At 44.4% G+C, this 14,779-nt stretch overlaps 1 protein-coding gene across 3 annotated transcripts in view; it reads right to left on the minus strand.

Moving 5' to 3' along the window:
• Nucleotides 1–14,779, minus strand: part of PSME4 (proteasome activator subunit 4) — a 168,003-nt gene that overhangs the window by 25,893 nt on the left and 127,331 nt on the right. For all 3 annotated transcript variants that reach the window (XM_040429740.1, XM_040429738.1, XM_040429739.1), the window contains 6 exons: nt 13,686–13,739; nt 13,046–13,175; nt 6,299–6,380; nt 5,662–5,815; nt 3,761–3,830; nt 1,543–1,668 (listed from right to left, as the gene is read on the minus strand). In XM_040429740.1, the coding sequence (XP_040285674.1) occupies nt 1,543–1,668; nt 3,761–3,830; nt 5,662–5,815; nt 6,299–6,380; nt 13,046–13,175; nt 13,686–13,739 (616 nt within the window). The remainder of the gene's footprint in view (nt 1–1,542; nt 1,669–3,760; nt 3,831–5,661; nt 5,816–6,298; nt 6,381–13,045; nt 13,176–13,685; nt 13,740–14,779) is intronic.

A 14,779-nucleotide genomic window follows, 5' to 3' on the forward strand; every position in this document is an offset into this window, starting at 1 on the left:
CCGTAAAATACATACCCCTTAGCTCTCAGTGCTTTTATGGTGTAAAAAAAACAACGATTTTATATGTATATAAATGAGGCAAGTAAGGAGCCCAAGAGGCTGTTACCAACGTTTCCTGAGCCCAATCACGCCCACTGTGAAGGAGCCCAGCACCGCCCCGCATCCTCCAAATCTCCTCCTTGCTCCCCGACATCACAAAGTTAGAGTGCCGTAATCTCGCGCATGCGCGAGTACGCCGCATGTCAGTGCCGGCATAGTGTTCCTTCCCTGTGCTGGCATCAGCCTCAGGGAACGAACTGCGCATGCACTAGCTGCGAGATTACGGTGCTCTAACTTTGTGACGTCGGGGAGCAAGGAGTAGATTCAGAGGGTGCGGTGCTGGGCTCCAGAAACATTAGTAACAGCCCCTTGGGCTCCTTACTTGCCTCATTTACATATATATAAAATCGTTTTTTTGACAATAAAAGCACAGAGCTATGGGGACTGGATATTGCGGACGTGCTAGCGGCGTTCTAGCAGTGCATGTCCGCAGCTCTATAGGCAAAATCCATGTGACAGAATCCCTTTAATTACCACTGACAGCTTATTATGTACCTGGTCAGTGGCAGAGACGAGGACTTGGGCAGCCCCCTGGGCATCGGCCCACTGGGAAATTTCCCTGTAAGGTCTATGGCCAGTCTGCCCTGTGCAGGGCAGATACCCTAGAGGGGCCTGTCAATTGAAGAAACCACATTCCGTATAGCTGATCCTTCAGAGTAATAAAGACGGGCTGTGTTTTGGACGGAATGTGGGACAGAGGCTCCAGATGCCCCCAATGCAGGTGTGAAGACCGCTTTCATAGCATTTCCCTGTCTAGTACATGCCCACCCCTCAGCCATTAATGCAGCCCATGTTATATTACATTAGACCGGTAGAAGAACAGACCATATAGGAGCACAGCTGACCGACAAGCAGCCACTGATATCTGGATATAGCTTCTATTCCTACTACTACTACTACTACTAATATATATACTACTTCTATTTAGCTAGAATGCCTCCTTACAGACTTTAGATAAGCATAACAAGGCTACGAACTGATCAAGAAAGAACTACCAAAATATTAGATCCCCTCCATCCATCATGTAAAATAAGGGGAAGTAACAAACCGTAAAGAAGGTGCTAGGAAATATAGTAGCCTTGTGGTGGCCAAACTCTAATCTGAAACAGGTGCTAGCTAATGGATAGGAATACTACTCTCATTGGAGTCTAGGGTATTTACATGTGGGGTCCCAGCTTATATGTGCAACTCTCTTCATGGCCTCAGTTCTGAGGCTAGCAATCTAGGTCTCCTGAAGGGCCCACAGGTCATATGATGGAAAAAGCGTTGGGACCAAGCATAGGTGAACAGCATTACATGTGGCATGAACTCATTGTATCACTGCTGGAGCTTTATCCCATCAGTCCTTCCATTACTTTCTCTTCTCTAGGGTGACATATCTGATGCAGGTAACAATACACATCACAGAACGATGATTTTAGTTTTAATGGCAATTTATTTTACCTTAAAAAGGCAAAACCTGCGTGGGTTAAATTTGTCCTTTCCTTTTCGATCTTCTAAAGACAGAAACGTTATGAGCTGCTCAATGAATTTTTCATCAGTGAAGTGATCATATATGATCTGTTCTGCCTGCAAGGAGAAATAAGAAAAAGTGACATAAGAAACGTTTTGTACAGGATATAAGTAAAAGAAAATAAATATGCACATTACCATTTACTAGTGAGTTAAATCCAATTCTTGCCGATTTGTACACCTCAACCATGGGCCAGAGAGTGGTTGACACTAACTACATGTATACAGACAAACTCCTGCAAGGAAATGAACCGGTTCTTTGCTGCCTATTATTACTGTACTTGTCCATAGTGAAGGGACATGCTAACAGACCCAATTTCAGTCCCCTATACCCAAAAAAAGAAAAAAATGTGTCAGCAGGTCCTGTACCTATGAAACTGGCTGACCTTTAAAGGGAACCTGTCAAACTTTATGCTGCCCATACTAACGGCAGTATAAAGTACAGACAGGTGAGTTGATTTCAGCGCTCTGTCATTTATAAGTTATAAGTAAGTGGTTGCCGAGAACCAACATCACAACCATTGCAGACTGGGCCTGGAAAAGAGTCACGGCCACCTGAGAAGAGTCATGGTCATTCATGAATTCCTGCTCTCCTGCCCACCTGCTGATGACTGACCGTCTAATACCTAGTTTTCTCCCTTTCTCTCTGGGAGAGAACTGCCAATCATCAGCAGATGGGCGAGAGTGCAGGAGATTATGAATAACCAGGACTCTGGTAGATTTGACTCTTTGACTCCTGGGCTGCAATGATTATGATGCTGGTTCTCAGCAACCACTTACTTTTAGCTCATGAGTGACAAACCGCTGACATCAGCATTTCTGTCACTACTTTATGCTGCCCTCAGTGAGGTCATCATAAAGTTGATGACCAGTTCCCTTGAACATGTGCGCTTGGCAGCTGAAGGCATCTGTGTTGGTCCCATGTTCATATGTGCCCGCATTGATGAGAAAATAATCTTTTAATATATACAAATTAGCCGCTAGGTGCAACGGGGGCGTTACCTTTACACCTAGAGGCTCTGCTCTCTGCAACAGCGATACCCGAGTACAGATAAGCATTAATATAAATGTACTCCATTTTAAACTTAACTTCACCGTGAACCTAGACTCTCACACACAGTATCTTTGCTGAGCTTTTACTCTCAAAGCTCAGTAGTTTGCGCTTTCTCAAAATTCACTAACAGGAAGTTGTTAATATTGTCTGCCATACTTCAAATACAGTGGAGCTGCAGCCTGGTCAGGGTCACTGTTTCTACAGGTCTGCCAGCTCGCATCACATTTACCACTCCTTCCCAGCCCCATGTTAGTAACTTTCTATTCGCTAACTGAATCGGTTCCAAGGCTGCTGTAATCACATGACTTTATTAATGTCATTAAAGTACACTCTACAGACAAAAAAACCTGTTATTCTAGCTGTATGCTTTTATCAATCTAACGCACTGTTCCTGCAGTTGGGGAGGAAAAAAAGGACTGCATTAAAGTCTCCTCCCATTCGCAAATTTAACAATGAAAGGGGTTATCCAACCCCTGAAAATGTCCCCCATATGCCAGGGCCCCTCACACCATCATACACAATGTACTTACCACGCTCCGCGGCACCGGCATCTCTGCTCAAGCCTGCACGGCTGCCACTGCATCTCCCTGTCGAGCTTATGAAAACATCGGGTGGCGCTAGGGAGGATCGTCCCAGTCACCCCCTGCTATTGGCTGCCCCCCCCCCCAGATGTTTTCATCTGCGCGACAGGGAGATACAGCGGCGATCGCGCGGGCTTCAGAAGAAATGCAGGTGTCGGGGGAGCGAGGTAAGTACATTGTGTGTGAGGAGCACGGGCATATGGTGGGGCATTTCAAGGGTTGGATAACCTTTTTAAAAGGTATGCTGCCTGCAAGTCAAGCCAATAATCCACATTGAGCACCCATTACTTAATTTCTAGATTACAAACTTGAATTTACACATTGTCGAACACATCCTAAGAGGTTCTTAGTGGATTACTGGAAGCATGCTTCACCAGCAAATCAAGAAATATCTAGAAACAGCACATATAAGTGACACTGCTTATAAAACAGACGTCTGATCTTTCTTAGGTAAAAAATAAATAAAATAAACTTCAAATATTCTTTCCCAAATGAGTTTATATGTAGTACTTACTTCAGACATTTCCTCCCGAGGTCTTCCAAGTGTTGGCTGCTGGTCAACAGGTGCATACACCAATAAGGTTCTGAATGGATGATTAAGTCAAGGATCAGTATGCAAAACTGACAAAGCAGTAAGACTACTGTACAGTATTTGGTACTGGGTAAATGTGTTAAGGGGATCCACAAAACTGATGGCTTCTACTTCGGCTAGGCCAATCAATTATCAGATTGGTGGGGGTCCAACTCTTGGCAGCCCCCTCTGATCAGCTATGAGCCTTTCAGTTTATCAGGTGCAGCTCTGTAATTTTGGCTGTGCCTGGTATTACCACTCACTACAATTCAAATGAATGGCACTGAGCCGCAATACTAGGCACAGACTAACAAAAAGTACGGAGCTGAGATATACTGAGTTATACTTTTTTATTTTTAAACTATTTAGCTTTGTTTAACAAGTTCATTTATACAGTTAATAGGGATATGTACAACACTCTATGGTTAAAGGGGTTGTCCACTTTTTACTACGTGGTGGCCTATCCTCAGGATAGGCCATCACGAGAGATGAGCGAATCTCCGCTTATGAAATTTGTTCGCACTTCGTTTGTTGGTAAAAGGTGAATTGCGTTATGGATCCCGTTCCTCCCCTGCATAACGGAAACGGGACGGATCCGTTTTGCAGCCCATAGTCTTCTATAATGACGGAATGAATAACGGAATGCCTCTAAAGGCATTCCGTTATAGAATTGCGTTATGGATTCCGTTACCACGGACCAAAACGCAATTCACCTTTTACCAACAAACGAAGTGTGAACGAATTTCAAAATATGAAATTCGCTCATCTCTAGCCATCACTATGATCAGTGGGGGTGCGACACCTCGCACCCCTGACGATCAGCTTTTCGGCAATAGCTCTGACACTGGAAGTAGACAGCCCTATGAACTCTGTAGCGGACTGAGCTCGGCATTGCAGCGCTGCTTCTACTGGAACTATTGCCGAACAGCTGATTGGTGCGGGTCACCTGCCCATCAGCTAATGAAGGCCTATCAGGAGAGTAGGTCATCCGTTAATAAAATATTAACTCCTTTAATATGTGCTTTGATGAGTCTGCAGTAAGTAAAAACAAAAAAAATAACAAGGTATTAAAAGGGGTTGTCTCACTAAAGCAAGTGGCATTAATCATGTAGAGAAAGGTAATACAAGGCACTTACTAATGTATTGTGATTGTCCATATTGCTTACTGCTGGCTGGATTTACTTTTTCCCCATCAAATTCTATACTGATTGTTTCCATGGTTACAACCACCCAGCAACCCATCAGTGCTGGTCGTGCTTGCACAATATAGGAAGAAGCGTTGGCTTGGACTGTGGGAGTGCACATTGGCTAGTACTTTTTAGTGCATGCACGACCACCACTGCTGGATTGCAGAGTGGTCATAGCCATGGAAACAGGCAGTGTATAATGTGATGGAAAAATGGATCAAGCCAGCAAAGGAGACAATATGGACAATCACAATACATTAGTAAGTGCCTAGTATTAACTTTGTCTAGATGATAAAAGCTATTTGCTGAAGTGACACAGCCCCATTAATGAAAAATGGTAATCTGAATCATAACCATATTATTTATCAGATATTTTATAATCGAGATGACATTTTAAACATAAATACTTTATAATCTGACCATGATAACACACTATTAAATATAGTTTGTAGTGTTTTCGATTACTTGATTGTTTTATGGAGAAATACAATATAAAGAGTGGAGTTCCCCTTTAACTGTTATAAAAAGGAATAAAACTGTAGAATATGTGAATTTTCCTACGTGTCCTCCAATACTCTGTTCGTCAACGTATTTGTTCATGTAAAAGTTCTTATCCAGAAATGAAAGCAAACTAAAAACCCCAAAACAAAAACTCACTTAGGCCAGGTGTAATAGCCCCAGTGGGTCTTCTCCACAAAGCGGCTGACCTCCCAAACTTCTTTCGTCTTTGGTAGGCCGGCACTATTATAATGTATCCACAGGTTGTCTGGCCTGTCTCCAGCCATGATGGTGTCAGGTTTGGGACATCCTCCTTTAACAGATTAGCACAATTATACAACCAATAGTAATATCATATTAAAATAAAACTTGTGATTTGCGGCTGTGTATAGACACTACACTAGCTTTAATAGGGGTCTTCCATGTTTTTACATGGTTTTAACTTTGAAGCCACAGCCTGCTGCTCTGTTCTGGCTCTCTGACTCTGTTTTGTGGTCTTGTGGTCCCTGTCTGTACACTTCCAGAGGGATGGGGCCATATGCACTGCGGCAGCCGATGATTGGCTTCAGCAGTTACTGTTTCCCCAAGCAGCACGTGATCCAGCAGCGATGTGCTGCTTGGGAACATGTCTATCCAGAAGTTTACAGACGGGGATCGGAAGACCAGTGAAGGGGAGTTTGCTTTTTTCAGCAGGTACAGCAGGCTTGGCTGCAAATATAAAAACCTGGAAAACCCCTTTAGATTAGATCTGGTAAAGAAAGGAACATCCACCAATATTCAAAACATTTCTACATACCAATTTCATATGGAGAAATGGGCACTTTAACGTGAGGTCTCTTCAATTGTTTAAGAATCCCAGCAACAGTGGAGATCGCCATCTGGAATTGAAGAAGGGGAGGTTACAAAACTGTTCTTTGAAAGTACAGTACATATAAGAAATATAATGATAAAAAATAGCAACTGGCAGCAGAGTGTCCCGCTAATATACTGGATAATGCTGGATAAGGCTCTTCTCACACTAGCATTGGCTGCCCTTTTGTGGGTTCTGCTGGCCATTCCGGTATTTTTGACAGCAAGAATACCGCAGCAATATCCTTGTTAAAAATACTCTGCTCCTCTAACAGAAAGGTTTTATTATCAACATTTATCACATAATGATAAAATAAAATGACATGGCATCCACAGTATATGTGTGTACTGGCCCTACTTGAGTTTCGCTTGGCACCTTCTTCAGGGGACTGACCTCTGTAGCACCATCTGAGCAGGCATCCTATTATGGGGATAATTTTTGACAAGTACACACAGGTTTGTTCTGATTTTAGCAGATGTAGATTTGATGTGGTTTTTTTCTTGATGTAATGTTTTGTGATATTTTGACTACATAAGTTTATACGCTGTACAGTTTGGGAATATGATTTGAGATGTGGTTTTAAAGGAAACCTGTCAGCTCCAAAAACCATCCCAAGCCGCCAGTAGTACCTGACAGTAGCCAGCAGAGTGTTTCCGACGATAACTATGTTCCTGAAGGCCAATGCGGCTAAAGCTCAGAAAACGTTCTTTTATCCCCTGCTGGCGCACTTCTCTAGTCATGCTTGAAGTCAAGGGGGCAGCGGCCTTCTTGCTTCAAGTCAAGATAACCACGCCCCCTTCCCTGCCCCTTCGCCGAACTCTCTGCACAAGCGCGGTCAGTCACAGCGAAGGGGCAGGGAAGGGGGCGTGGTTAACTTAACTTGAAGCAAGAAGGCCGCTGCCCCCTTGACTTCAAGCATGTCTAGAGAAGCGCGCCGGCAGGGGATAAAAGAAAGTTTTCGGAGCTTTAGCCGCATCAGCCTTCAGGAAGAAAATTATCGTCGGAAACACGCTGCTGGGCTACTGTCAGGTACCGCTGGCGGCTTGGGATGGTTTTTGGAGGCGACAGGTTGCCTTTAGCAAAATGAACATTGTATGCGACTGGAAAACTGAATTATAAAAGCAGTTTTTTTTTTTAAGAGGGGTCATGCCCTTGAAAAAGCCCCTAGATTCGAGTAGGGCCAGGTCACATACACTGTGGATGCAATTTTATTTTACGATTATGTTTTTTTAATGGAGATCTTGTGAGAACAATAAAAGCCCTTCTGTTGGAGGAGCAGAGCCTTGCGATGCAATACCATTGAAGGCTATTACGACTTTTTCTTGTTTTACAGGCTATAGAGGAAGGTGGAAGTCTCTTTTGGCTACAAAGCACTTGGAACAATTGCACTGGATTTGCTACTGGATGTGGATGCATCATTTTCAGCTGAATGTGGTGAAGACCTTCAGCCTAGTGTCAGATTGCACTAACCTGTTTAACTATTATTTCCAAGAAATCTGAATTCAAAAATGTGTGTGTGGGTTACAATATCTAAACAGTAATGCTGATGTTAAATAGACTTTCAGTATTCAAAGCAAGACAGTAGTGTATTTGTAATAAAACAGTGGATTGTACTGGAAATAACATGTGACATTGAAACTGTACTGCTAGTCATTCAGACCTGAAAGACTAACTAAACTTGTCCCTAATAACACTTTTTGTAATATAGTTTATTAATGTTTTTTGTATTTTTATTAGACTTTTCCCTAAAGCGCACGTTTCGCTGCGAGCGTAAAATCTACGTCTCTGTCCACTGACTGCTCAGCGGTGTACGGAGTTGACATTTTTATCAATGGGGCGCATTGCAGAGATGTTGTGCTTTTTCATAGGTATAAGGAGATTTTTTGTGAAACTCACCTGTAAAATCTTTTTCTCGTCTTTTCCATTGGGGGACACAGACCATGGGTATAGCTTAGACCACCACTAGGAGGAGACACTATGCAAATAATAAAAAACAGCTCCTTCTCCACTGGCTATACCCCCGTGCTCCAACAGGAGGACCTCAGTGCGTGCAAAAGCAGTAGGAGAAGGAGATCAGAGACCAAATATTAACAAAGCCATCGGGCCGGTAACCATAAGGTCCCACTAGAATAGAACCAACCCCTCCTGCAACAGACAAGAATGGGTGGGAGCTGTGTCCCCCAATGGAAAAGACGAGAAAAAGATTTTACAGGTGAGTTTCACAAAAAATCTCCTTTTATCGCCCATTCCATTGGGGGACACAGACCATGGGACGTCCTAGAGCAGAGTTCCCCAACTCCAGTCCTCAGGGCCCACCTACCAGTCAGGATTTGGGAATAGCCCACAGAATGAACACCTGTGGTAAGTCCTAAGGCATTGACACTAATTATATCACCTGCTCAATACTAAGGAAATCCTAAAAACAAGACCGGTAGGTGGGCCCTGAGGACTGGAGTTCAGGAACACTGTCCTAGAGCAGTCCATGGGGTGGGAAGACCAGCACCTCCAGAGGGAAAACGTCCAACGGTTAAACAGGAACCACAGCTTGCAATACCTTGCGCCCTAGGGCAGCATCAGCCGACGCCAAAGAGTGCAGCTGGTAGAACTTTGTAAAGGTATGTAAGGACGACCAGGTGGCTGCCTTACAAAGTTGTGATGTAGAGGCTCGATTGTGCCTAGCCCAGGAGGCCCCCACCGCCCTGGTGGAGTGCGTGGTAACCCCCGCTGGGAGAACCCTACCCCGGGACCGATAGGCCATGGCAATAGTCGACCGAATACACCGAGCCACAGTGACCTTGGAGGCCGCCAGACCCTTACGAGGCCCCTCGGGAACCACAAAAAGGGAGTCCGAGCGGCGAAATGGGGCAGTAACCGACAGGTACACCCTAAAGCACGGCAGAGGAAGCAGAGTCATCCGAGGAGGGATGCTGCTGCGTACGCTGCCTCTTAACGGTCGAGCGTCCTCTGTGAGGGGCACCGGGAGGTGGAGCGGTGCTAACCACAGGCGGTGGATCAGTGGCCGCCATGCGTTCCATAAAGGTCATGGCCGGGCGCGAGACTTAGGCCAAGTCCGCGACCGCCAGAGCTATGGCAGAGGCCCAGGAGTGCTCCGTGAGCTCCGAAGGGGCGGAGGTGGGACTGGGCTGGTTTGGTGGAGGGGGAGGAGGTGGATGATCCCGTCCCGAGGCAAGGCAAGAGTCACAGGAGCCTGTAACCGATAGTGACAAGCAGCAGACCTACAGGATCCCAGTGGGACCTGAGGTATCGCTTTAGATTTTCGGGGGGCCCCAGGTCTTGGCATGATGGCGGCAATCCCGGAGTCAGGGTCTCCTACAGCTTTGCGGAACACTATCTGTCCTACCGTGTCCTGTGAGGAGCTGGAGTAGCATTCAAGCGTAGAAAGGCGCTGAGGCAAAGCGGAAACGCCGGAGCTGACGCGATAGGCTCTGCCCTCTAGTCATGTCACAGATCGCGCGAAAAAAATTGCGGTAAAAAATCTCACGCGCGGGAACTATGACGAAAGGCATGCCCCGGCTCCGAAAATGGCGCCCACCGCCAGAATGCAGGGAACAAGAAGGAATCCCTCCTCCCTCTCAACCAGCCGGCCCTCCCAGATCCACAGGTAAGCCCTAAAGAACCGTGTCACAGTGTGAGCATGGGGGGGGGGGGGGGAGGGTTAGGGGGAGCTTGCAGGAGAGCCGATGTACTTATCTGAGTCCTGCAGTCTTCACCCTCTGTACCGGACCAGCAAGGGGTCACCTCTTCAGTCATCTGGCACAAGGAGTGGCAGTGCACTGGATAGAGGGCAGGACTAGGTGACCCCGAATCTGGTAGGCCACCGGAGCTGCAGGTCGAGCCCGGTTCCACTTATCTTCTGGGGGGAAAGGGAGGTAGACGGGGACGGCCATTCGACCCCGGCGCTCGCTTCACTGAGAGACCAGGGACGCACCATGCGACCCTGCGTCCTCTGTTTAGAAAAAAAAACAAACAGGAGAAGAAAAAACTACAGGGACAACCCTGCAGGAGCAGGAGTGTCACCTCCTTATCCGACACTAAGCTAAAACTGAGGTCCTCCTGTTGGAGCACGGGGGTATAGGCAGTGGAGGAGCTGTTTTTTATTATTTGCATAGTGTCTCCTCCTAGTGGTGGACTAAGCTATACCCATGGTCTGTGTCCCCCAATGGAATGGGCGAGAAATAACATTTTTATATACTAATTATAGTGGATTACCTATGAGCGGCCATATTGTAACATATAAAGCCATTTTGTATGTATTTTAAAGTAGGCCAAAAGAGGTTCATGGAAAGGACACTGTTCATAAGGTTTCTTTTCTATAAGATGTGCCAGTCTGAGAAGAGTCATTCTTGTCTCCTTGTGGATTTGTGACTGAGATAAAAGATATTCTCTAGATGTGTATGGAACTAATTATCCCTATGGTTTAATGTCTATTGATGAAGCAGAAAATCTGTGATGTATATGTATATGTATAATGAACATTAAGTTTTAGTATAAGATAACCAATAGGACATATATATATTGGTTTGTATTGTTGAATATTATGAAGGACGTCAATGCATCTATTTTCTGTATTTCTCACCAGGAACGCATACACTCCTAAAGCATGATGAGCAGAATTAAGTGTAAACTTTGTTAGTTAAAATAACACTCTTATTAACAATCAACCGTTGGAGTAACAGAAGAGACACACGTCTGTGAGAGTACACGGTCCATTATATTCTTAATCTTTACATAAATTTGAGAGTATGGGAAAAGTTTAAATGGTCCCACAAAGTCTATGCCTTAATTGGTTTATGTGATAATCCCTTAGCTCTGATTTAGGTATCCACATATGTGTATAGAATGTAAGAGAAATCAGACCTGGACAGTTAACCCTTAATAGTGGTGATGCTAGTAGCTTATGCAATAGTGCCACCTAGGTATGAATAGGTAACATTGCACAAACAGCTAAAATACATTCTGGGTGATATAGTGACATCACAGTGACATCATATGTACACGCCTAACCGACAAGGATTGGAAAACTCCAAGTTAGGAAGGTGTGTCTAACTGATAAGTTTGTGATCATAAACCACACACAGATGGAGGGAAGGGGAGAACACACACAGAAACTAAGAAAGAATGGAGAGACCCCAGGAGAAAAATCCCAATGATCAGAACGTACTTCAGAGCTGACTTCCCTTAGACTCTGCATATCAACTGCACTCTCGGGTAACGTATAACTTTATTATGTGTAGTATTGATTGAATTAATTAGCTTGATATTTAGGAAAATCCCTGCTTTATTGCGGATGTGTAATGTTAGATGTACTACATCAATATTATCACTATTCAGTAAAGATGCATATTACTGAATAAAAGATCTAGTATTGATATCAGAGAGAATCTCTGATTGGAATATTCATTCCATAGCCATATCATGCTAAATAATTTATAACTTATGTAGAAATACTACCCGATATCCGAGATTGGTCATAGTTTGAGCAGAGCAATGGTTCGTATCTGTCCTTATCACTATTGTGTATATCCAATAATTGTCATCGGGGCGCTTGTATTACATTTTATGTTTGAGAGGTGATATAGAACGCTGGTAGTCGTGTTAAAGCCATCTAGTGGCGAACTTACGGCACTGCATATCAATGTGTGTTATTGCATATTACTGAGTTTTTGTATTGATTAAGCTTTGATTGTATTCTGAGTTATTGTATAATAATTTATATTTTTGCATAGACGCTTGTACCTTATTTTACCGATTGTCAATTTCATTATATTGTGCAATCTCTTTTTGAGGTGTTTTATATGTCCACTTCTAGGATCAATTCCCTCTGAAATTTTTCCTCTGAGCCTTTCTTTTATATAAAGCATTTGCTTTATATCCCAGAGAGAGTACAGGCAAGAGTGGATATTGCTGCTGCTACTGCCCATGCCCCCTGGAGGTTTACTGAATCCTGGCATAGCAGATGGGTAACCTGTAGCTCTGTGCTATGCTAGGATTAGCTGGACGGAGCAGGCTCCTGCTTCTGCCTGCTTCTCTAAGTTAAGAGCTGACATGCAGGACTCTAAGCTTAGCGGAGCAGGCAGAAGCCCGCTCCGCTGAGCTAATCCTGGCATAGCACAGGGTTACAGGGTACCCATGTGCTATGCCAGGATTTAGTAAACCTCCGGGGGGCACGAGCAGCAATATGCGCTCCTGCCCATACTCACAGCGCTGCTGCAGCCCCATTGATAAAATGTCATGTCCGTACTCCGTACACCGCTGAGCAGTCAGCAGTGTACAGAGAAGTAGATTTTAAGCGCACAGCGAACAGAGCACTAGGGAAAAGTTTAATAAAAAAACAAAAACATTAATAAACTATATTACAAAAAGTGTTATTAGGGCATTAGGGACATGTTAAATTTTTTTTATACAAACGTTTAGTTACTCTTGAAGCAGTCAATGATAAAATAAAACACAATAAGGAGCACCTGTTAAAGGGGTTACCCAGGATTAGAAGAATATAGCTTCTGTCTTCCAAAAACAGCACCACACGTCCGCAGAGTTCAGTTGAGTGGCAATACGAGACACAACCTATGGAAAAGTGTGGTGCTGTTTCTGGTAGAAAGCAGTCAAGGTTTTCTAATCCTTGAAAACCCCTTGAAACTTTCACACATATACTGAAAAAAAAAGTGACTGCACCTTGCGCACGATAAGAGCGTCATGATTCAGACACTGGACCAGGTATTTGATTGCATGAAGAGGTAGCACATAGTCATCTCTCAGGAGCAGGGACAAAAACCCAATGCCGATGTGTTCAAACTTCCATGGACTGCAAAGAGGTGGTAAGTGCACATAAGTATAACCAAATATAAAAGACATCTTAGCAATAATGAACACGCACTCAACAATTACAAAAATCTCAGAAAAGCCTTAAAATGACTTAAAATAAAATAAAAAGTTACACACCTCTTTCTCTGTGGTGCTGGTTCGGTTCTCCTGCCACCTTTTTTGATTACAAACTGCAGTGGTCATGTGCTGCATCCGCACATCACAAAAAGAAGCAGGAGGTCCGGATTATCCCTGCAGAGAACGGTGCTGGAGACAGGGGTGAGTGTATTGTATTTTTTATTATTTTAAGCCACTGTAGGGCTTATCTAAGATTTTTAATTATCTCTGACAACCCCCTTAAGTTAAAGGGTGCATGGCTATGAATATCTGAAGTCTTCAAGGCCCCAAAACAGTAACATAAAATCAGCCCTGCTGCAAATTCTGCATGCTGTATTACACGGTTATTACTCCAGAAAGTTCAAATAATAAGACAGAAATGTAAGCTACTTACAGGTTTCTCTGTGTGACACAATCAAGCAATGTGTCAATCAAACATTCATAGTTCCTGTGAAAACAAATAGTTCTAGCTTCATCATATAAAAAACTAAAAAACAACAAAAACAACAAAAGGGCACATTATCAAATACAGGCACATGTGCCAATGTAGAAGTCCAGTGAATAAAACTCCCCACATGCACAATTTAAAGGGTTTGTCTCACTTCAGCAAGTGACATTTATCATGAAGATAAGGTTAAAGGGAGTTATCCAATTTCTCAAAACCCCCCCCCCCCACCGGTAATATACTTACCCCGTTCACGGCGCCACTCCTGGTCCCCGCACCGCCGCTGCTGCTTCTCCATGCTCACGGATGAAAACCTCCAGTGTCGGGGGTGGGCAGCCAATGGCAGACGGGGATGGGGACGAGCCTCTCTAGCGTCACCCGTAATGCTAGGGAGGCTCGTCCCCATCTGCCATTGGCTGCTCTCCCCCCCGACACTGGAGGTTTTCATCTGTGAGCAGGGAGAAGCAGCAGCGGCGGTGCGGGGACTCGTAGTGGCGCCAGGAGCAGGGTAAGTATATTACCGGTGAGGGGCCCGACACACGCGTGTGTGTGTGTGTGTGTGTGTGTGTGTGTGTGTGAGGGGGGGGGGGGGGGGGGGTTTGAGAAATTGCATAACCCCTTTAATAGAAGGCATTTACTAATGTATTGTGACTGTCCATATTGCCTCCTTTGCTAGCTAGATTAATTATTTCATCACATTATACACTGCTCATTTCCATGGTTACAACCATCCTGCAATCCATCAGTGGTGGTCATGCTTGCACACTATAGGAAAATGCACTGGCCTCTCTGATCGCCAGGACAGTGGGAGCACACATAGGCTAGTGCTTTTTCCTATCGTGCGCAAACACGGCCACCGCTCCTGTATTGCAGGTTGATTGTAACCATGGAATAATGTGAGGGAAAAATGAATCCAAACTAAGAAGACAAGTTGGCATTAGCAGGAGGTGCTCGAACCCACATGCAGTTGTGCATATATATAGGGGAGCAAATCCTGCACTTGTGGCCTGTTGCTAATTGCAATCACCAGCAAAATGCATACG

Source organism: Bufo bufo, chromosome 4 (genome assembly GCF_905171765.1).
Source record: "Bufo bufo chromosome 4, aBufBuf1.1, whole genome shotgun sequence".
Lineage (NCBI taxonomy): Eukaryota > Metazoa > Chordata > Amphibia > Anura > Bufonidae > Bufo > Bufo bufo.